Below are 26,009 nucleotides of genomic sequence, written 5' to 3' on the forward strand. Positions count from 1 at the left end.
AGTACAAGACCAGCAGTATTACATGTCCCTGACATGACTAGTTAGTACAAGACCAGCAGTATTACATGTTCCTGACATGACTAGTTAGTACAAGACCACCAGTATTACATGTCCCTGACATGACTAGTTAGTACAAGACCAGCAGTATTACATGTTCCTGACATGACTAGTTAGTACAAGACTAGCAGTATTTCTATCTTCCTGACATGACTAGTTAGTACAAGACCAGCAGTATTACATGTTCCTGACATGACTAGTTAGTACAAGACCAGCAGTATTACATGTTCCTGACATGACTAGTTAGTACATGACCAGCAGTATTACATGTCCCTGACATGACTAGTTAGTACAAGACCAACAGTATTACATTTTCCTGACATGACTAGTTAGTACAAGACCAGCAGCATTACATGTTCCTGACATGACTAGTTAGTACAAGACTAGCAGTATTTCTATCTTCCTGACATGACTAGTTAGTACAAGACCAGCAGTATTACATGTTCCTGACATGACTAGTTAGTACAAGACCAGCAGTATTACATGTTCCTGACATGACTAGTTAGTACATGACCAGCAGTATTACATGTCCCTGACATGACTAGTTAGTACAAGACCAGCAGTATTACATGTTCCTGACATGACTAGTTAGTTAGTACAAGTTGTGTTGCTGTGACAGGAGAAAGGCTGCAAGAAAAAGTCAGCTTCATACCCGACTAAGCCTCTCCAAGACCAGCAGGAAGACACCACCAACCAAGGTCAGAACAATATTTCATAACATTGATTTTAATTCACTATTATTCTTTTAACTATGATAGTTATTAAAAAAAAAGATTACACTAAAGGTCTTGGGGACCCAAAAGGGTCCCACTCATTAAAGTGTTAAAAATAGGTGGGTTTTTTTTTCTGGAATATTTTAATTGGAGACAAAAAAATCAATAACTCATAACTATGATTTAGAATTATTTTTTGATTTTTTTTTTAGCAATGACAGTTTAAAACAAAATACACTAAAGCAGTGGTCCCCAACCTTTTTGTAGCTGCTTGAAAATTTGTCCCACGGACCGGTGGGGGGTGGGGGGTGGGGGGGTGTATTTAAAAAATTTAAAAAAAAAATTTTTTTTTTTTTTTTTTTTTACATAAATAAATACAATCATGTGTGCTTACGGACGGTATCCCTGCAGACTGTATTGATCTATATTGATATATAATGTATACATTGTGTTTTTTATGTTGATTTCATAAAATAAATTATTTCATTAAATTATTATTTTTATTTTTTTTTTAATTTCTTGTGCGGCCTGATACCAATCGGTCCGCGGACCGGTACCGTGCCGCGGTCCGGTGGTTGGGGACCACTGCACTAAAGGTATTGGGGACCCGAAATGGTCCCACTCATCAAAGTATTATTTGTTTACTCTCAACACATAAATCTCAACATCAACTTCAGATCTATCTGTCAATTAGAATTTTTTTTAAAAAAATGTCATGTTTTTTTGTTGGTGTTGTGCCCTTTTTGTCAAATAAAATGTTGGTGTTGAAATGGCAAACACACAAAATATGCAATATTTCCCCCCAAAATGGGGAATATTTCATGTGAAGTAATTGGAGCCTTTTATATGTCAATAATTAATAACATTGATTTTGTTAAAAAATAAAAAAGACACTCAAATTCCCAGGGATCCGAAAGGGTCCCACTCATAAAAGTGTTCAAAAATAAGTCATTATTTTTTTTCTTTTCAAGGCTTTCTTTTCAATCTCTACATCAACTTCAGGTCTATCTGTCAATTATCTGTTTTTGTTGCATTATTATTAGGGATGTCCGATAATATCGGCCTGCCAATATTATCGGCCGATAAATGCGTTAAAATGTAATATCGGAAATTATCGGTATCGTTTTTTTTATTATCTGTATCGTTTTTTTTTTTGTTTGTTTGTTTTTTTTAAATTAAATCAACATAAAAAACACAAGATACACTTACAATTAGTGCACCAACCCAAAAAACCTCCCTCCCCCCATTTCTTTCTGTTATCAATATTCTGCTTCCTACATTATATATCAATATATATCAATACAGTCTGCAAGGGATACAGTCCGTAAGCACACATGATTGTGCGTGCTGCTGCTCCACTAATAGTACTAACCTTTAACAGTTAATTTTACTCATTTTCATTAATTACTAGTTTCTATGTAACTGTTTTCATATTGTTTTACTTTCTTTTTTATTCAAGAAAATGTTTTTAATTTAGTTATCTTATTTTATTATTTTTTTAAAAAAGGACCTTATCTTCACCATACATGGTTGTCCAAATTAGGCATAATAATGTGTTAATTCCACGACTGCATATATCGGTTGATATCGGTATCGGTTGATATCGGTATCGGTAATTAAAGAGTTGGACAATATCGGATATCGGCAAAAAGCCATTATCGGACATCCCTAATTATTATGATTTGTTTTATGCCCCTGCTGTCAAACATAACTATGTTTTAATATGGCAAACACACAAAATATGCAATATTTCCCCCAAAAAATATGTCAAAGTGTAATATTTGATGTGAAATAATTGGAGCCTTGAAAATGTCAATAATTCATAACAACATTGATTTTGGTTCATTATTATTTGTTGACAGTTTAAGAACAAAAATGACACTTAAGGTCTTGAGGACCCAAAATGGTCCCCCTTATAAGCGTGTAAGTATGATCCCACTTTCTAGCTGTGTTTCACAACTAAGCGATCCTCGCCTCCATGGCAGCAAATCAAGTAAGTTGCAGTTGTAAATATCCACATAAACAGCAGCATTGTGCAGTCTATGTGAACATGAAGCAGGAGTTACACCAGCAGCATTGTGCAGTCTATGTGAACATGAAGCAGGAGTTACACCAGCAGCATTGTGCAGTCTATGTGAACATGAAGCAGGAGTTACACCAGCAGCATTGTGCAGTCTATGTGAACATGAAGCAGGAGTTACTCCAAGTGAATAAAAAGTGATTTGATTGCTTGCACAGACGACAGGAACGGTGTGGAGGAAGAACTGGAGACGGAGACCCTGGGGGAACATTTGGAGACCCTGTGTGATCACCATGAAGGCTGGCAGGCCTACTGGGGTAAAATATAGCACAAAACCACACAACTATGTAACAAACTATTAATAGTATTAAAATGATGTATAAAAATAGATATTTTTTGAAATATTGTTTTTTATATATATTAATACTTTGTCCAATAAAAAGTTTTATTATATCATATATTTGTGTGTGTGATGAAAACTGTTTTGTTTTTTTCAGTTTTAATTTAAACATATATTTATATATATATATATATATTTTTATATATATTGAAAAATAATAAATATTACGAAAAATAATATTTAAAAAAACAACAACATATATTTTAGAATATTAATTTAAAAAAATCAGATTTTATTTATATATATATAAAATAAAATCAGAATTTTTTTAATTAATAAAATAATATTAAAAAAAATATATACATATATTTTAAAATGTTATTAATTTAAAAAATTAGATTTTATATATATATAAAATAAAATCAGATTTTTTAAAATTAGTAACATTTTAAAATATATTTATAGATATATTTTTTAAATATTTGTATTATATATATATACATATATAAAATAAAATCAGATTTTTTAAAAATTAATAACATTTTAAAATATATGTATATATATTTTTGATATTATTTTTCATAATTATTATTTTTCCATATATATAAATATACATATATAAATATATATACATGTTGCAGTTTATAAATAAAGGTTTATTAAAAAAAAAAAAGGTTGTTTTTTTTTTTTAAATTTTTATTTAAAAAAAGCTTCTGCGCATGCGCGTAGCATAGATCCAACGAATCGATGACTAAATTAATCGGCAACTATTTTTATAATCGATTTTAATCAATTTAATTGATTAGTTGTTGCAGCCCTAATGTGTATATATATACATATAAAAAATAAAACACATTTTTAAATTTTTTTTATCATTTAGATATATTTACAATAATAAAAAATAAAAACAGTTTTTAATTGAAAATAATAACTACAAAATAATGTTTGCAAATATATATAATATAATTGATATACATATCAAATAAAAATAAATATATATTTTAATATTGTTTATTAAATTATTTTTTATTTAAAGAAATCTGATCTTATATATTACAATGATAAAAAATATAGACTTTTTTAATTGAAAAAGTAATATTTAAAAAAAATATATATATATATATTTTTATATATATATATATATATATATATATATATATATATATATATATATATATATATATATATATATATATATATATATATATTGAAGAGGACAATAAAATGAGCTGTTGTCTTGTGTGCTGCAGCCCAACAGGGTGAAGGTCTGCTGTGGAGCAGCTGGCAGGACAAGCATGGGTCTTCAGAAGGTTCCCAAGTGGCTCCTTGGGACCATCCCAGCACCAAGACCACCTGGGACCAGCACGCCACAGACACCTACTACCTGTACTGGGAGCAGTACTCCTACTGGGCAGCACAGGGATGGACCTGTGAGGCAACGTCAGAGAAAGACTTCAACCTTCTTCTAGAACACAACTGCTCTTTACACTCACCTGACTCTCAAACAAGATGGCCTCAAGTTGCTACCCACGTCCTTCCACACCAGCCCAGGTCTGATCAGCCCTGTGATGCAGGAGATTGTGGCAAGAAGTCGGATGTTTCCTCTCAGCAGGAAGCTACCCAGCCTACAGGTCAGTGACTTACACATACCATTACCATTATTAGTAGTAGTAGTCCTTGAGCCATATTTATGACTCCCACTGTACGATATTAGCACAGTATTAAGGCCACGGTACGATATTACCACGGTATTAAGACCACGGTATGATATTACCACGGTATTAAGGCCACGGTATGATATTACCACGGTATTAAGGCCACGGTATGATATTACCACGGTATTAAGGACACGGTACGATATTACCACGGTATTAAGACCACGGTATGATATTACCACGGTATTAAGGCCACGGTATGATATTACCACGGTATTAAGGCCACGGTATGATATTACCACGGTATTAAGTCCACGGTATGATATTACCACGGTATTAAGGCCTCGGTACGATATTACCACGGTATTAAGGCCACGGTATGATATTACCACGGTATTAAGGCCACGGTACGATATTACCACGGTATTAAGGCCACAGTATGATATTACCATGGTATTAAGGCCACGGTATGATATTACCACGGTATTAAGGCCACGGTATGATATTACCACGGTATTAAGGACACGGTACGATATTACCACGGTATGATATTACCACGGTATTAAGGCCACGGTATTAAGGCCACGGTATGATATTACCACGGTATGATATTACCACGGTATTAAGGCCACGGTATGATATTACCACGGTATTAAGTCCACGGTATGATATTACCACGGTATTAAGGCCTCTGTACGATATTACCACGGTATTAAGGCCACGGTATGGTATTACCACGGTATTAAGGCCACGGTACGATATTACCACGGTATTAAGGCCACGGTATGATATTACCACGGTATTAAGGCCACGGTATGATATTACCACGGTATTAAGGCCACGGTACGATATTACCACGGTATTAAGGCCACTGTATGATATTACCACGGTATTAAGGCCACGGTATGATATTACCACGGTATTAAGGCCACAGTATGATATTACCACGGTATTAAGGCCACGGTACGATATTACCACGGTTAAGGCCACAGTATGATATTACCATGGTATTTAGACCACGGTACGATATTACCACGGTATTAAGGCCACAGTATGATATTACCACGGTATTAAGGCCACAGTACGATATTACCACGGTATTAAGGCCCACAATATGATATTACCACGGTATTAAGGCCACAGTATGATATTACCACGGTATTAAGGCCACGGTATGATATTACCACGGTATTAAGGCCACGGTATGATATTACCACTGTATTAAGGCCACAATATGATATTACCACGGTATTAAGGCCACGGTATGATATTACCATGGTATTAAGGCCACGGTATGATATTACCACGGTATTAAGGCCACGGTACGATATTACCACGGTATTAAGGCCACGGTACGATATTACCACGGTATTAAGGCCACAGTATGATATTACCACGGTATTAAGGCCACGGTATGGTATTACCACGGTATTAAGGCCATGGTACCAGCCAAGTGAACATGATGTTCGGTGTACTTCAGACTCCCGACTAGCTGCTGGCAGCACCAGCCAAGTCAACTTCATGTTTGATGTACTTCAGACTCCCGACTAGCTGCTGGCAGCACCAGCCAAGTCAACTTGATGTTTGATGTACTTCAGACTCCCGACTAGCTGCTGGCAGCACCAGCCAAGTCAACTTCATGTTTGATGTACTTCAGACTCCCGACTAGCTGCTGGCAGCACCAGCCAAGTCAACTTGATGTTTGATGTACTTTAGACTCCCGACTAGTTGCTGGCAGCACCAGCCAAGTCAACTTGATGTTTGATGTACTTCAGACTCCCGACTAGCTGCTGGCAGCACCAGCCAAGTCAACTTGATGTTTGATGTACTTCAGACTCCCGACTAGCTGCTGGCAGCACCAGCCAAGTCAACTTCATGTTTGATGTACTTCAGACTCCCGACTAGCTGCTGGCAGCACCAGCCGAGTCCACTTGATGTTTGATGTACTTCAGACTCCCGACTAGCTGCTGGCAGCACCAGCCAAGTCAACTTGATGTTTGATGTACTTCAGACTCCCGACTAGCTGCTGGCAGCACCAGCCAAGTCAACTTGATGTTTGATGTACTTCAGACTCCCGACTAGCGGCTGGCAGCACCAGCCAAACAGTGACTTCCAGAATGTTCAATGGTGACCATGAGGATGATGGTGGAGATGAAGGTCCCTCAAGAGGACATGCCAAGGTCAAACGCAGGTGACTTCAACACATCACCTTATCCACCACATACACACATCACCTTATCCACCACATACACACATCATCTTATCCAGCACATACACACATCATCTTATCCAGCACATACACACATCATCTTATCCACCACATACACACATCATCTTATCCACCACATACACACATAATCTTATCCACCACATACACACATCATCTTATCCAGCACATACACACATCATCTTATCCAGCACATACACACATCATCTTATCCAGCACATACACACATCATCTTATCCACCACATACACACATCATCTTATCCAGCACATACACACATCACTTTATCCACCACATACACACATCATCTTATCCAGCACATACACACATCATCTTATCCAGCACACATCATCTTATCCACCACATACACACATCACCTTATCCACCACATACACACATCACATTATTCACCACATACACACATCACCTTATCCACCACATACACACATCATCTTATCCAGCACATACACATATCACCTTGTCCAGCACATACACACATCATCTTATCCACCACATACACACATCATCTTATCCAGCACATACACACATCACCTTGTCCAGCACATACACACATCACCTTATCCAGCACATACACACATCATCTTATCCAGCACATACACACATCATCTTATCCACCACATACACACATCATCTTATCCAGCACATACACACATCACTTTATCCACCACATACACACATCATCTTATCCAGCACATACACACATCATCTTATCCAGCACACATCATCTTATCCACCACATACACACATCACCTTGTCCAGCACATACACACATCACCTTATCCAGCACATACACACATCATATTATCCAGCACATACACACATCATCTTATCCAGCACATACACACATCATCTTATCCAGCACATACACACATCATCTTATCCAGCACATACACACATCATCTTATCCACCACATACACACATCATCTTATCCACCACATACATACATCATCTTATCCAGCACATACACACATCATCTTATCCAGCACATACACACATCATCTTATCCACCACATACACACATCATCTTATCAAGCACATACACACATCTTCTTATCCAGCACATACACACATCATCTTATCCACCACATACACACATCATCTTATCCACCACATACACACATCATCTTATCCAGCACATACACACATCATCTTATCCAGCACATACACACATCATCTTATCCACCACATACACACATCTTCTTATCCAGCACATACACACATCATCTTATCCACCACATACACACATCATCTTATCCACCACATACACACATCATCTTATCCACCACATACACACATCATCTTATCCAGCACATACACACATCACCTTATCCAGCACATACACACATCATCTTATCCAGCACAAACACACATCACCTTATCCAGCACATACACACTTCATGAATGTATAATCTCCTGTTGTCTTGCAGTCATGAACTTGATGCCGAGGAGACGCCTCATCTGTCACGTGATGAAGCCTGGAAGAAACTTGGACTCAAACACAATCCACAATCTATGTGAGTCTGAGCAGTCTCCTCCATTCCAGTCCATAACTTAGAATCCACAATTCTAACCCTAACCCAGTCCATCACTTAGAATCCACAATTCCAACCCTAACCCAGTCCATCACTTAGAATCCACAAATCCACGGTCCCAACCCTGACCGAGTCCATCACTTAGAATCCACAATTCCACGGTTCCAACCCTAACCCAGTCCATCACTTAGAATTCCACGGTTCCAACCCTAACCCAGTCCATCACTTAGAATCCACAAATCCACGGTTCCAACCCTGACCCAGTCTATCACTTAGAATCCACAATTCCACGGTTCCAACCCTGACCCAGTCCATCACTTAAACTCCACAAATCCACGGTTCCAACCCTGACCCAGTCTATCACTTAGAATCCACAATCCCACGGTTCCAACCCTGACCCAGTCTATCACTTAGACTCCACAATTCCACGGTTCCAACCCTGACCCAGTCCATCACTTAGACTCCACAAATCCACGGTTCCAACCCTGACCCAGTCCATCACTTAGACTCCACAAAGCCACGGTTCCAACCCTAACCCAGTCCATCACTTAGAATCCACAAATCCACGGTTCCAACCCTGACCCAGTCTATCACTTAGACTCCACAATTCCACGGTTCCAACCCTGACCCAGTCTATCACTTAGAATCCACAAATCCACGGTTCCAACCCTGACCCAGTCCATCACTTAGACTCCACAAATCCACAGTTCCAACCCTGACCCAGTCCATCACTTAGACTCCACAAAGCCACGGTTCCAACCCTAACCCAGTCCATCACTTAGAATCCACAAATCCACGGTTCCAACCCTGACCCAGTCTATCACTTAGACTCCACAATTCCACGGTTCCAACCCTGACCCAGTCTATCACTTAGAATCCACAAATCCACCGTTCCAACCCTGACCCAGTCCATCACTTAGACTCCACAAATCCACAGTTCCAACCCTGACCCAGTCCATCACTTAGACTCCACAAAGCCACGGTTCCAACCCTAACCCAGTCCATCACTTAGAATCCACAAATCCACGGTTCCAACCCTGACCCAGTCTATCACTTAGAATCTACAATTCTAACCCTAACCCAGTCCATCACTTACAATCCACAATTCTAACCCTAACCCAGTCCATCACTTAGAATCCACAAATCCACGGTTCCAACCCTGACCCAGTCTATCACTTAGAATCCACAATTCCACGGTTCCAACCCTAACCCAGTCTATCACTTAGAATCCACGGTTCCAACCCTGACCCAGTCCATCACTTAGAATCCACAATTCCACGGTTCCAACCCTGACCCAGTCTATCACTTAGAATCCACAATTCCACAGTTCTAACCCTGACCCAGTCCATCACTTAGAATCCACAAATCCACGGTTCCAACCCTAACCCAGTCTATCACTTAGAATCCACAAATCCACGGTTCCAACCCTGACCCAGTCTATCACTTAGAATCCACAATTCCACGGTTCCAACCCTAACCCAGTCTATCACTTAGAATCCACGGTTCCAACCCTGACCCAGTCCATCACTTAGAATCCACAATTCCACGGTTCCAACCCTGACCCAGTCTATCACTTAGAATCCACAATTCCACGGTTCTAACCCTGACCCAGTCCATCACTTAGAATCCACAAATCCACGGTTCCAACCCTGACCCAGTCTATCACTTAGAATCCACAAATCCACGGTTCCAACCCTAACCCAGTCTATCACTTAGAATCCACAATTCCACGGTTCCAACCCTGACCCAGTCTATCACTTAGAATCCACAATTCCACGGTTCCAACCCTGACCCAGTCTATCACTTAGAATCCACAAATCCACGGTTCCAACCCTGACCCAGTCTATCACTTAGAATCCACAATTTCACGGTTCTAACCCTGACCCAGTCTATCACTTAGAATCCACAATTTCACGGTTCTAACCCTGACACAGTCCATCACTTAGAATCCACAAATCCACGGTTCCAACCCTGACCCAGTCTATCACTTAGAATCCACAATTCCACGGTTCCAACCCTAACCCAGTCTATCACTTAGAATCCACAAATCCACGGTTCCAACCCTAACCCAGTCTATCACTTAGAATCCACAAATCCACGGTTCCAACCCTAACCCAGTCTATCACTTAGAATCCACAAATCCACGGTTCCAACCCTAACCCAGCCTATGACTTAGAATCCACAATTTCACGGTTCCAACCCTAACCCAGTCCATCTCTTAGAATCCACAATTCCACGGTTCTAACCCTGACCCAGTCCATCACTTAGACTCCACAAATCCCCAGTTCTAGTCCATCACTTAGAATCCTCTCCTTGTGTCTCAGGTTTGACAATGTGTTCGACTTCAAAGACGTTCCAGGCCAGAAGCGATGGAGGCGATGGTGCTCCAAGAAAGGCGGCAACAACATCAACCAACACATCAGGTTCACAGAGGACCAGGAGGACCAGGAGGACCTGACACAGCCACAGTGCTGCAGCACCCTTCACAAGGTAAGACCGGGGAAGTGACCGCCTTACAAATATAGTCGATGATCAATACAAGTGATTGGAATCAGAGTCCAAACTAGCCTTTAACCTCTCTTAGGTCTTTGAAGCAGCTAGTGGTGTTACGTAACTATGTTGCTTTTCTCCATAGTCCACACTGCTTGGCTCTTGTTCTAGTAACAACATGGTCCCCCAGGCCTAAGGGTTATAAGGGTTCTTGTCCCTGAAATAGTCTTACAGAGTGTCTATGGATGTTCGCATTCCTCCAGGTCTTGGTATTCCCTGTTCATACTCCTGGACTTCTAATCTAGTCTTAGACTTAGATTGGTCACTTCTAGTCTTAGACTTAGATTGGTCACATCTAGTCCTAGACTTAGATTGGTCACATCTAGTCTTTGACTTAGATTGGTCACATCTAGTGTTAGACTTAGATTGGTCACATCTAGTGTTAGACTTAGATCGGTCACATCTAGTCTTAGACTTAGATTGGTCACATCTCGTCTTAGTCTTAGATTGATCATATCTCGTCTTAGACTTAGATCGGTCACATCTAGACTTAGACTTAGATTGATCACATCTAGTCTTAGACTTAGATTGGTCACATCTAGTCTTAGACTTAGATTGGTCACATCTAGTGTTAGACTTAGATTGGTCACATCTAGTGTTAGACTTAGATCGGTCACATCTAGTCTTAGACTTAGATTGATCACATCTAGTCTTAGACTTAGATTGGTCATAGCTAGTCTTAGTCTTAGATTGATCATATCTCGTCTTAGACTTAGATCGGTCACATCTAGTTTTAGACTTAGATTGATCACATCTAGTGTTAGACTTAGATTGGTCACATCTAGTCTTAGACTTAGATTGGTCACATCTAGTGTTAGACTTAGATTGGTCACATCTAGTCTTAGACTTAGATTGGTCACATCTAGTCTTAGACTTAGATTGGTCACATCTAGTGTTAGACTTAGATTGGTCACATCTAGTCGTAGACTTAGATTGGTCACATCTAGTCTTAGACTTAGATCGGTCACATCTAGTCTTAGACTTAGATTGATCACATCTAGTCTTAGACTTAGATCGGTCACATCTAGTCTTAGACTTAGATTGGTCACATCTAGTGTTAGACTTAGATTGGTCACATCTAGTGTTAGACTTAGATCGGTCACATCTAGTCTTAGACTTAGATTGATCACATCTAGTCTTAGACTTAGATTGGTCATAGCTAGTCTTAGTCTTAGATTGATCATATCTCGTCTTAGACTTAGATCGGTCACATCTAGTCTTAGACTTAGATTGATCACATCTAGTCTTAGACTTAGATTGGTCACATCTAGTGTTAGACTTAGATTGGTCACATCTAGTCTTAGACTTAGATTGGTCACATCTAGTCTTAGACTTAGATTGGTCACATCTAGTGTTAGACTTAGATTGGTCACATCTAGTGTTAGACTTAGATTGGTCACATCTAGTGTTAGACTTAGATTGGTCACATCTAGTCTTAGACTTAGATTGGTCACATCCAGTGTTAGATGTGACCAATCTAAATCCAAGACTACATTATTCTGGAGTCTAAGACTAGATGTGACCAATCTAAGACTAAGACTAGATGTGCAGACAAACCAGACAGTTGAATGCCCTGACAATACCAAGACCATGTCTGGGTGGTTGTGTTGTCAGGATGCAGAAGGACAGGAAGTAGCAGAAGTCTTAAATCCAGACAACATAAAAAGTTAGTACTTAGCACATAGCCTAACAAAGGACAGAAGGACCAGAAGCAGCAGAACATACAAAGTTAGTACTTAGCACATAGCCTAACAAAGGTCAAGTGTTGTGTAGAGCCAACATAGGACAGAGCAGGTACATACAAAGGGGCTAGATTAGTGGCAGCAGCAGGTGGTGAAACTAATGAAGGCAAAACTGCACTTTTTTGGGATTTTGCCTAAGGTTGACAATCATTCTGAGACAATCATACATTATTATTATTATTATTATTAGTATTATTATTATTATTATTATAATTTGACTTTGAATGTAATGCCAACATGTTTCTAACTTGAGAGAATGTAGTTTGCAGAAGTAAACAAACATCTTTTCACAGGTGCGTGACTTCCTTGAGAACATAGAGCATGAAGATCAGAGCTCGTCACGTGAGGAGATGAAGGTGTCACACTCTGATGTGTCCCCACAAGACCAGGAGATGAAGGTGTCACACTCTGATGTGTCCCCACAAGACCAGGAGAGGAAGGTGTCACACTCTGATGTGTCCGCACAAGACCAGGAGAGGAAGGTGTCACACTCTGATGTGTCCCCACAAGACCAGGAGATGAATGTGTCACACTCTGATGTGTCCCCACAAGACCAGGAGAGGAAGGTGTCACACTCTGATGTGTCCCCACAAGACCAGGAGAGAAGTAGCAGCTCCTTGGACCCTGAGGAGTGTGAAGGAAAAAGTGTCCTTCCTCCTCTTCTTGATGAAGGAACATCTCATCCACACTTAGAAGCTGTGCAGATACCCCACACACCTGCTGTCAATGGTGGTGAGTAATAATCATCACAACAATAATCTTCAAAATGACAATAGTAATCACAATAACCACAATAGTTATTATAATAATAACAACAATAATAATCATAATAGTAATCATAATAATAACAATTATAATTACAATAACAATAGTAATAATAATAATAAAAATAGTAATCACAATAGTAATCATAATAACGATCATAATTATAATAATAACAACAATAGTAATAATAATAACAACAATATTAATCATAATAATAAAATCATAATTATAATAACAGTAGTAATCATAATAACAACAATAGTAGTCATAATAATAATAATCATAATAACAATAATAATCATGATAATAACAATAGTAATCATAATAATAACAATAGTTATCATAATAATTATAATAATAATAATCATAATAATAACAATAGTATTCATAATAATAATAATAATCATAATAACAATAATAATCATGATAATAACAATAATAGTAATCATAATAATAACAATAATAGTAATCATAATAATCATAACAATAATAACAACAATAATAATAATAGTAATCATAATAATAACAATAGTATTCATAATAATAATAATAACAATGATAATCATAACAACAATAATCATAACAATAACAATAGTAATATAATAACAATAGTAATCATAATAATAATAACAATAGTCATAATGATAACAACAATATCATAATAACAATAATAATCACGATAACAATAATAATCATAACAGCAATAGTAATCATGTTAATAATAACATTAATAATCATAATAACAAAAACAATATTAATCATAAAAATACAAATAGTAATTATAATAATAACAATAATAATCATAATGATAACAACATTAATAATCATAATAGAAACAACAATAATAATTATAATAATAACAATAATAATCATAACAACAATAATCATAATAACAACAATAATAATCATAATAATAAAAATAATAGTTCTCATAAAAATACAAATAGTAATTATAATAATAACAATAATAATCATACTAACAACATTAATAATCATAATAACAACAACATTAATAATCATAATAATAACAACAATAATAATCATAATATTAACAACAATAATAATCATAATAATAACAATTATATTGATGATAATAATAACAACAATAATAATCATGATAGTAACAACAGTAATAATCATGATACTAACAACAATAATAATCATAACAATAACAACAATAATAATCATGATAATAATGAGACTGATATCGCTGCAGTTGTACGTATCGCAGCTGGGTTTAAAAGTTGAACAGTGAAGGTTGTGACAGTTGTGCTGTAGTATGGTGACAGAGTGAATGTGTTGATAGTTGTGCTGTGGTATGGTGACAGAGTGAATGTGTTGACAGTTGTGCTGTAGTATGGTGACAGAGTGAATGTGTTGACAGTTGTGCTGTAGTATGGTGACAGAGTGAATGTGTTGACAGTTGTGCTGTAGTATGGTGACAGAGTGAATGTGTTGACAGTTGTGCTGTAGTATGGTGACAGTGTGACGGTTGTGACAGTTGGGCTGTAGTATGGTGACGGAGTGAAAGTGTTGACAGTTGTGCTGTAGTATGGTGACAGAGTGAATGTGTTGACAGTTGTGCTGTAGTATGGTGACGGAGTGAATGTGTTGACAGTCGTGCTGTAGTATGGTGACAGAGTGAATGTGTTGACAGTTGTGCTGTAGTATGGTGACAGAGTGAATGTGTTGACTGTTGTGCTGTAGTATGGTGACAGAGTGAATGTGTTGACAGTTGTGCTGTAGTATGGTGACAGAGTGAATGTGTTGATAGTTGTGCTGTAGTATGGTGACAGAGTGAATGTGTTGACAGTTGTGCTGTAGTATGGTGACAGAGTGAATGTGTTGATAGTTGTGCTGTAGTATGGTGACAGAGTGAATGTGTTGACAGTTGTGCTGTAGTATGGTGACAGAGTGAATGTGTTGATGTTGTGCTGTGGTATGGTGACAGAGTGAATGTGTTGACTGTTGTGCTGTAGTATGGTGACAGAGTGAATGTGTTGACAGTTGTGCTGTAGTATGGTGACAGAGTGAATGTGTTGATAGTTGTGCTGTAGTATGGTGAGAGAGTGAATGTGTTGATAGTTGTGCTGTAGTATGGTGACAGAGTGAAGGTTGTGACAGTTGTGCTGTAGTATGGTGACAGAGTGAATGTGTTGACAGTTGTGCTGTAGTATGGTGACAGAGTGAATGTATTGACAGTTGTGCTGTAGTATGGTGACAGAGTGAATGTGTTGACAGTTGTGCTGTAGTATGGTGACAGAGTGAATGTGTTGACAGTTGTGCTGTAGTATGGTGACAGAGTGAATGTGTTGACAGTTGTGCTGTAGTATGGTGACAGAGTGAATGTGTTGATAGTTGTGCTGTAGTATGGTGACAGAGTGAATGTGTTGATAGTTGTGCTGTAGTATGGTGACAGAGTGAATGTGTTGATGTTGTGCTGTGGTATGGTGACAGAGTGAATGTGTTGACTGTTGTGCTGTGGTATGGTGACAGAGTGAATGTGTTGACAGTTGTGCTGTAGTATGGTGACAGAGTGAATGTGTTGATAGTTGTGCTGTAGTATGGTGAGAGAGTGAATGTGTTGATAGTTGTGCTGTAGTATGGTGACAGAGTGAAGGTTGTGACAGTTGTGCTGTAGTATGGTGACAGAGTGAATGTGTTGACAGTTGTGCTGTAGTATGGTGACAGAGTGAATGTGTTGACAGTTGTGTTGTAGTATGGTGACAGAGTGAATGTGTTGACAGTTGTGCTGTAGTATGGTGACAGAGTGAATGTGTTGACAGTTGTGTTGTAGTATGGTGACAGAGTGAATGTGTTGACAGTTGTGCTGTAGTATGGTGACAGAGTGAATGTGTTGAAGGTGGCAGGAAGTGTAAGAAGAAGAAGAGGAAGTGGGCCAATAAGCAGCAGCAGGTCCCAGCAGACATGGCATCAGAACCAGGTCTGGCCAAGTACTGGGCTCAGCGCTACAGACTCTTCTCCCGCTTCGACCAAGGAATCCGACTAGACCGAGGTCAGTGTTAGAGGAATGTAAACCTGACTAGACCGAGGTCAGTGTTAGAGGAATGTAAACCTGACTAGACCGAGGTCAGTGTTAGAGGAATGTTAACCTGACTAGACCGAGGTCAGTGTTAGAGGAATGTTAATCTGACTAGACCGAGGTCCGTGTTAGAGGAATGTTAACCTGACTAGACCGAGGTCAGTGTTAGAGGAATGTAAACCTGACTAGACCGAGGTCAGTGTTAGAGGAATCTAAACCTGACTAGACCCAGGTCAGTGTTAGAGGAATGTAAACCTGACTAGACCGAGGTCAGTATTAGAGGAATGTTAACCTGACTAGACCGAGGTCAGTGTTAGAGGAATGTTAACCTGACTAGACCGAGGTCAGTGTTAGAGGAATGTTAACCTGACTAGACCGAGGTCAGTTAGAGGAATGTTAACTTGACTAGACCGAGGTCAGTGTTAGAGGAATGTTAACCTGACTAGACCGAGATCAGTGTTAGAGGAATGTTAACCTGACTAGACCGAGGTCAGTGTTAGAGGAATGTTAACCTGACTAGGCCCAGGTCAGTGTTAGAGGAATGTTAACCTGACTAGACCGAGGTCAGTGTTAGAGGAATGTTATCCTGACTAGACCAAGGTCAGTGTTAGAGGAATGTAAACCTGACTAGACCGAGGTCAGTGTTAGAGGAATGTTAACCTGACTAGACCGAGGTCAATGTTAGAGGAATGTAAACCTGACTAGACCGAGGTCAGTGTTAGAGGAATGTAAACCTGACTAGACTGAGGTCAATGTTAGAGGAATGTAAACCTGACTAGACCGAGGTCAGTGTTAGAGGAATGTTAACCTGACTAGACCGAGGTCAATGTTAGAGGAATGTAAACCTGACTAGACCGAGGTCAATGTTAGAGGAATGTTTTCATCCTTTAAACATAATCCAAGGTAACATTCAGTGTGGATGTGCACACAAGCATGTAGTGAAGTGGTGCTAATACTAGTGAAGTGGTGCTAGTGAAGTGGTGCTAATACTAGTGAAGTGGTGCTAGTGAAGTGGTGCTAATACTAGTGAAGTGGTGCTGATACTAGTGAAGTGGTGCTAATACTAGTGACGTGGTGCTAATACTAGTGAAGTGGTGCTAGTGAAGTGGTGCTGATACTAGTGAAGTGGTGCTGATACTAGTGAAGTGGTGCTAATACTAGTGAAGTGGTGCTGATACTAGTGAAGTGGTGCTAATACTAGTGAAGTGGTGCTCATACTAGTGAAGTGGTGCTGATACTAGTGAAGTGGTGCTAATACTAGTGAAGTGGTGCTGATACTAGTGAAGTGGTGCTAATACTAGTGAAGTGGTGCTGATACTAGTGAAGTGGTGCTAATACTAGTGAAGTGGTGCTAATACTAGTGAAGTGGTGCTGATACTAGTGAAGTGGTGCTAATACTAGTGAAGTGGTGCTAATACTGTATGTGCTGCAGAGGGTTGGTTCTCCGTCACGCCAGAGAAGATCGCAGAGCACATCGCCCTGAGAGTGGCTTGCAACTTCTCGCACGCTCAGCTGGTCATCGATGCCTTCTGTGGCGTGGGAGGAAACGCCATCCAGTTTGCACTCGCTGGCAAGAGAGGTGAGTACTCTTTTCACAACAGTTATGTCACAGCCCTGTCATACCCACCTCCTTTCACATGACCTGTCACCTCCTTTCATGTGCGCCACCACCCCCTTTTACGTGCGCCACCACCTCCTTTCACGTGCGCCACCACCTCCTTTCACATGGCCTGTCACCTCCTTTCACGTGCGCCGCCACCTCCTTTCATGTGCGCCACCACCTCCTTTCATGTGCACCGCCACCTCCTTTCACATGGCCTGTCACCTCCTTTCACGTGCGCCGCCACCTCCTTTCATATGGCCTGTCACCTCCTTTCGCGTGCGCCACCACCTCCTTTCACATGGCCTGTCATCTCCTTTCATGTGCCCCACCACCTCCTTTCATGTGCGCCGCCACCTCCTTTCATGTGCCCCACCACCTCCTTTCACATGGCCTGTCACCTCCTTTCACATGGCCTGTCACCTCCTTTCATGTGCGCCGCCACCTCCTTTCACATGGCCTGTCACCTCCTTTCATGTGCGCCGCCACCTCCTTTCACATGGCCTGTCACCTCCTTTCATGTGCGCCGCCACCTCCTTTCACATGGCCTGTCACCTCCTTTCATGTGCGCCACCACCTCCTTTCATGTGCCCCACCACCTCCTTTCACATGGCCTGTCACCTCCTTTCATGTGCGCCGCCACCTCCTTTCACATGGCCTGTCACCTCCTTTCATGTGCGCCGCCACCTCCTTTCATGTGCCCCACCACCTCCTTTCATGTGCGCCACCACCTCCTTTCACATGGCCTGTCACCTCCTTTCACGTGCGCCTGTCACCTCCTTTCATGTGCGCCGCCACCTCCTTTCATGTGCGCCGCCACCTCCTTTCATGTGCGCCGCCACCTCCTTTCACATGGCCTGTCACCTCCTTTCACGTGCGCCTGTCACCTCCTTTCATGTGCGCCACCACCTCCTTTCATGTGCCCCGCCACATCCTTTCATGTGCGCCGCCACCTCCTTTCATGTGCGCCGCCACCTCCTTTCATGTGCGCAACCACCTCCTTTCATGTGCGCCGCCACCTCCTTTCACATGGCCTGTCACCTCCTTTCATGTGCGCCGCCACCTCCTTTCACATGGCCTGTCACCTCCTTTCATGTGCGCCGCCACCTCCTTTCACATGGCCTGTCACCTCCTTTCATGTGCGCCGCCACCTCCTTTCACATGGCCTGTCACCTCCTTTCATGTGCGCCGCCACCTCCTTTCATGTGCCCCGCCACCTCCTTTCATGTGCCCCAACACCTCCTTTCACATGGCCTGTCACCTCCTTTCATGTGCGCCGCCACCTCCTTTCACATGGCCTGTCACCTCCTTTCATGTGCCCCACCACCTCCTTTCATGTGCGCCACCACCTCCTTTCACATGGCCTGTCACCTCCTTTCACGTGCGCCTGTCACCTCCTTTCATGTGCGCCACCACCTCCTTTCATGTGCGCCGCCACCTCCTTTCATGTGCGCCACCACCTCCTTTCATGTGCACCGCCACCTCCTTTCACATGGCCTGTCACCTCCTTTCATGTGCGCCTGTCACCTCCTTTCATGTGCGCCTGTCACCTCCTTTCATGTGCGCCGCCACCTCCTTTCATGTGCGCCGCCACCTCCTTTCATGTGCGCAACCACCTCCTTTCATATGGCCTGTCACCTCCTTTCATGTGCGCCGCCACCTCCTTTCATGTGCGCCACCACCTCCTTTCATGTGCCCCGCCACATCCTTTCATGTGCGCCGCCACCTCCTTTCACATGGCCTGTCACCTCCTTTCATGTGCACCGCCACCTCCTTTCATGTGCGCCGCCACCTTTCACATGGCCTGTCACCTCCTTTCATGTGCGCCGCTACCTCCTTTCATGTGCGCCGCCACCTCCTTTCATGTGCGCCGCCACCTCTTTTCACATGCCCCGCCACCTCCTTACATGTGCCCCGCCACCTCCTTACATGTGCCCCGCCACCTCCTTTCATGTGCCCCGCCACCTCCTTTCATGTGCCCCGCCACCTCCTTTCATGTGCGCCGCCACCTCCTTTCATGTGCGCCACCACCTCCTTTCATGTGCGCCGCCACCTCCTTTCATGTGCGCCGCCACCTCCTTTCACATGGCCTGTCACCTCCTTTCACGTGCCCCGCCACCTCCTTTCACGTGCGCCGCCACCCCCTTTCACGTGCGCCGCCACCTCCTTTCACGTGCGCCGCCACCTCCTTTCACATGGCCGTCACCTCCTTTCACGTGCGCCTGTCACCTCCTTTCATGTGCGCCGCCACCTCCTTTCATGTGCCCCACCACATCCTTTCATGTGCGCCGCCACCTCCTTTCATGTGCGCCAACACCGCCTTTCAAATGGCCCGTCACCTCCTTTCATGTGCACCGCCACCTCCTTTCATGTGCACCGCCACCTCCTTTCATGTGCGCCACCACCTCCTTTCACATGGCCTGTCACCTCCTTTCAGATGGCCTGTCACCTCCTTTCATGTGCGCCGCTACCTCCTTTCACGTGCGCCTGTCACCTCCTTTCATGTGCGCCGCCACATCCTTTCATGTGCGCCGCCACCTCCTTTCATGTGCGCCGCCACCTCCTTTCATGTGCGCCGCCACCTCCTTTCAAATGGCCCGTCACCTCCTTTCAAATGGCCCGTCACCTCCTTTCATGTGCACCGCCACATCCTTTCATGTGCGCCGCCACATCCTTTCATGTGCGCCGCCACCTCCTTTCACATGGCCTGTCACCTCCTTTCATGTGCGCCGCCACCTCCTTTCATGTGCGCCACCACCTCATTTAAATTGGCCCGCCACGACGTTGAACGTGGTTTGCTGCGTCATATGACATGGACGGTTACATTGTTTAAAGTGGCCCACAACGTCATTTAAGGTGGCTCGCCACCTCCTTTCATGTGCACCACCACATCCTTTCACATGGCCTGTCACCTCCTTTCATGTGCGCCGCCACCTCCTTTCACATGGCCTGTCACCTCCTTTCATGTGCGCCGCCACCTCCTTTCACATGGCCTGTCACCTCCTTTCATGTGCGCCGCCACCTCCTTTCACATGGCCTGTCACCTCCTTTCATGTGCGCCGCCACCTCCTTTCATGTGCGCTGCCACCTCCTTTCATGTGCCCCACCACCTCCTTTCATGTGCGCCGCCACCTTCTTTCACATGGCCTGTCACCTCCTTTCACGTGCGCCTGTCACCTCCTTTCATGTGCGCCACCACCTCCTTTCATTTGCGCCACCACCTCCTTTCATGTGCGCCGCCACCTCCTTTCATGTGCGCCGCCACCTCCTTTCACGTGCGCCGCCACCTCCTTTCACATGGCCTGTCACCTCCTTTCACGTGCGCCTGTCACCTCCTTTCATGTGCCCCACCACCTCCTTTCATGTGCGCCGCCACATTCTTTCACATGGCCTGTCACCTCCTTTCATGTGCACCGCCACCTCCTTTCATGTGCGCCGCCACCTTTCACATGGCCTGTCACCTCCTTTCATGTGCGCCGCCACCTCCTTTCATGTGCGCCACCACCTCTTTTCACATGGCCTGTCACCTCCTTTCATGTGCCCCACCACCTCCTTACATGTGCCCCGCCACCTCCTTTCATGTGCCCCGCCACCTCCTTTCATGTGCCCCGCCACCTCCTTTCATGTGCCCCGCCACCTCCTTTCATGTGCGCCGCCACCTCCTTTCATGTGCGCCGCCACCTCCTTTCACGTGCGCCGCCACCTCCTTTCACGTGCGCCTGTCACCTCCTTTCACGTGCGCCTGTCACCTCCTTTCACGTGCGCCGCCACCTCCTTTCACGTGCGCCGCCACCTCCTTTCACGTGCGCCGCCACATCCTTTCACGTGCGCCTGTCACCTCCTTTCATGTGCGCCGCCACCTCCTTTCATGTGCCCCACCACCTCCTTTCATGTGCGCCAACACCTCCTTTCAAATGGCCCGTCACCTCCTTTCATGTGCACCGCCACCTCCTTTCATGTGCGCCGCCACCTCCTTTCATGTGCGCCGCCACCTCCTTTCATGTGCGCCACCACCTCCTTTCACATGGCCTGTCACCTCCTTTCATATGGCCTGTCACCTCCTTTCATGTGCGCCGCCACCTCCTTTCATGTGCGCCGCCACCTCCTTTTATGTGCGCCGCCACCTCCTTTCATGTGCGCCGCCACCTCCTTTCATGTGCGCCGCCACCTCCTTTCATGTGCACCAACACCTCATTTAAATTTGCCCGCCACGACGTTGAATGTGGTTTGCTGCGTCATATGACGTGGACGGTTACATTGTTTAAACTGGCCCACAACGTCATTTAAGGTGGCTCGCCACCTCCTTTCATGTGCACCACCACATCCTTTCATGTGCACCACCACCTCCTTTCATGTGCACCACCACCTCCTTTCATGTGCACCGCCACATCCTTTTATATGCACTTCCACCTCGTTTAAATTGGCCTGCCACGACATTGAATGTGGGTTACCGCGTCATATAAGGTGGCCAATTACATTGTTTAAAGTGGCCCACAATGTCATTTATGTTGGCTCGCCACCTCATTTCATGTGCACCGCCACCTTGTTTCATGTGCACCGCCACCTCATTTGATGTGCACCGCCACATCGTTTAAATTGGCCCGCCACCTCATTTGATGTGCACCACCACCTTGTTTGAAATGGCCCGCCACCTCATTTGATGTGCACCGCCACTTCGTTTAAATTGGCCCGCTACCTCGTTTGATGTGCACCACCACCTTGTTTGAATTGGCCCGCCACCTCATTTGATGTGCACCGCCACCTCGTTTAAATTGGCCCGCCACCTCATTTGATGTGCACCGCCACCTTGTTTGAATTGGCCCGCCACCTAATTTGATGTGCACCGCCACCTTGTTTGAATTGGCCCGTCACCTCATTTGATGTGCACCGCCACATCGTTTGAATTGGCCCGCTACCTCGTTTGATGTGCACCGCCACCTTGTTTGAATTGGCCCATCACCTCATTTGATGTGCACCGCCACCTTGTTTGAATTGGCCCGCTACCTCGTTTGATGTGCACCACCACCTTGTTTGAATTGGCCCGCTACCTTGTTTGATGTGTACTACCACCTTGTTTGAATTGGCCCGCCACCTTGTTTAATTTGGCCCGCCACCTCATTTGATGTGCACCACCACCTTGTTTGAATTGGCCCGTCACCTCGTTTGATGTGCACCGCCACATTGTTTGAAGTGGCCCGCTACCTCGTTTGATGTGCACCGCCACCTTGTTTGAATTGGCCCGCTACCTCGTTTGATGTGCACCGCCACCTCGTTTGAATTGGCCCGCTACCTCGTTTGATGTGCACCACCACCTTGTTTGAATTGGCCCGCTACCTCGTTTGATGTGTACTACCACCTTGTTTGAATTGGCCCACAACGTCATTTAATGTGCCCCGCCACGTCGTTTAATGTGGTTTTCCGCGTCGTATAAGGTGGCCTGCCACAATGTTTAAAGTCGCTTGCCACAATGTTTTAAAGTGGCCCTCCATGTTGTGTAATGTGGCATACCATATTGTTTAATGTGGCCCCCCACATCATTTAAGTTGGCCCGCCATATCATTTAAGGTGTTCCGCCATGTCGTTAAAAGTGGTTTGCTGCGTCGTATAAGGTGGCCTGCCACAATGTTTAAAGTCGCTTGCCACAATGTTTTAAAGTGGCCCTCCACGTTGTGTAATGTGGCATACCATATTGTTTAAAATGGCCCCCCACGTCATTTAAGTTGGCCCGCCATATCATTTAAGGTGTCCCGCCATGTCGTTAAAAGTGGTTTGCTGCGTCGTATAAGGTGGCCTGCCACAATGTTTAAAGTCGCTTGCCACAATGTTTTAAAGTGGCCCTCCATGTTGTGTAATGTGGCATACCATATTGTTTAAAGTGGCCCCCCACGTCATTTAAGTTGGCCCGCCATATCATTTAAGGTGTCCCGCCATGTCGTTAAAAGTGGTTTGCTGCGTCGTATAAGGTGGCCTGCCACAATGTTTAAAGTCGCTTGCCACAATGTTTTAAAGTGGCCCTCCACGTTGTGTAATGTGGCATACCATATTGTTTAAAGTGGCCCCCCACGTCATTTAAGTTGGCCCGCCATATCATTTAAGGTGTCCCGCCATGTCGTTAAAAGTGGTTTGCTGCGTCGTATAAGGTGGCCTGCCACAATGTTTAAAGTCGCTTGCCACAATGTTTTAAAGTGGCCCTCCACGTTGTGTAATGTGGCATACCATATTGTTTAAAGTGGCCCCCCACGTCATTTAAGTTGGCCCGCCATATCATTTAAGGTGTCTTGCCATGTCGTTAAAAGTGGTTTGCTGCGTCGTATAAGGTGGCCTGCCACAATGTTTAGAGTGGCCCTCCACGTTGTGTAATGTGGCATACCATATTGTTTAAAGTGGCCCCCCACGTCATTTAAGTTGGCCCGCCATATCATTTAAGGTGTCTTGCCATGTCGTTAAAAGTGGTTTGCTGCGTCGTATAAGGTGGCCTGCCACAATGTTTAAAGTCGCTTGCCACAATGTTTAATGTGGCCCTCCACGTAGTGTAATGTGGCATACCTCATTGTTTAAGGTGGCCCCCCACGTCATTTAAAAATGTAAGAATAGTTTCATGTTGACATCAACCCTCAATGACTTATCCATTATTCTCTCACTAAATAATGTCATATGTTACATATTTTCTACCGTTTGTCCCCTTCAGGGTGGCGGGGGGTGCTGGAGCCTATCACAGCTGCATTCTAGTCCTCAGTTAACAGAACGAAATAGACCTTTTTCATTTATAACCATTAAAAATATGAAAACACATGTATTTATGTACCGCAGTTTCATGTAAATCTGTTATTGTATACAACACTCAGCTGTAATGCACTTTTCCACCACTTGTGGCAGTAATGACATCATCAAACAAACAGAAGAAGTCAGTTTCTCAAGCGCCAAACTGATGACTAAAGTGGTGAACTTGCACTTATATTTAATGGCTTAAAAACATATTTATTATTATGATTGGAGTGCTGCTACACCACAGCTAAGCACGCAGTAGCACTCATAGGTGACACTGTAAAGATATATCATTATTTACACATAGAAAAGTCGCCAGTACCAAACGTGTCCGCATCCTTGCTCCTCCTGGGACCAAAGACTCTGTGCGTGTGCCCTCAGTGCTGGCGGTGGACATCGACCCGCTGCGTCTGGACTTGGCGCGCCACAACGCCGCCGTCTATGGCGTGGAGCGCCACATCGACTTCGTGCAGGGAGACTTCCTCCAGCTAGCACCTCGTCTGCGCGGTGACGTGGTCTTCCTGTCTCCCCCCTGGGGGGGTCCAGACTACCTGACTGCCCAAGTCTTTGATCTCAGGACCATGATGGAGCCCGATGGATATCCTTTGTAGTTTTATCCTCCTTGAAAGTACTCACTTTTACACATCTTTGACAGTACTTACCAAGTATTATTATCCTTGACAGTACTCACTTTTACACATCTTTGACAGTACTTACCAAGTATTATTATCCTCCTTGACAGTACTCACTTTTACACATCGTTGACAGTACTTACCAAGTATTATTATCCTCCTTGACAGTACTCACTTTTACACATCTTTGACAGTACTTACCAAGTATTATTATCCTTGACAGTACTCACTTTTACACATCTTTGACAGTACTTACCAAGTATTATTATCCTCCTTGACAGTACTCACTTTTACACATCTTTGACAGTACTTACCAAGTATTATTATCCTTGACAGTACTCACTTTT

At 43.2% G+C, this 26,009-nt stretch overlaps 1 protein-coding gene across 2 annotated transcripts in view; it reads left to right on the top strand.

The window, feature by feature from the left end:
* Positions 1–26,009, top strand: part of LOC133664789 (trimethylguanosine synthase-like) — a 50,633-nt gene that overhangs the window by 16,406 nt on the left and 8,218 nt on the right. For both annotated transcript variants that reach the window (XM_062069700.1, XM_062069699.1), the window contains 10 exons: positions 677–755; positions 3,009–3,107; positions 4,381–4,761; positions 6,856–6,976; positions 8,461–8,547; positions 10,890–11,055; positions 13,151–13,589; positions 16,486–16,638; positions 18,098–18,244; positions 25,412–25,628. In XM_062069700.1, coding sequence (XP_061925684.1) covers positions 677–755; positions 3,009–3,107; positions 4,381–4,761; positions 6,856–6,976; positions 8,461–8,547; positions 10,890–11,055; positions 13,151–13,589; positions 16,486–16,638; positions 18,098–18,244; positions 25,412–25,628 — 1,889 coding nt within the window. The remainder of the gene's footprint in view (positions 1–676; positions 756–3,008; positions 3,108–4,380; positions 4,762–6,855; positions 6,977–8,460; positions 8,548–10,889; positions 11,056–13,150; positions 13,590–16,485; positions 16,639–18,097; positions 18,245–25,411; positions 25,629–26,009) is intronic.

This window comes from Entelurus aequoreus, linkage group LG14 (assembly GCF_033978785.1).
Source record: "Entelurus aequoreus isolate RoL-2023_Sb linkage group LG14, RoL_Eaeq_v1.1, whole genome shotgun sequence".
NCBI lineage: Eukaryota > Metazoa > Chordata > Actinopteri > Syngnathiformes > Syngnathidae > Entelurus > Entelurus aequoreus.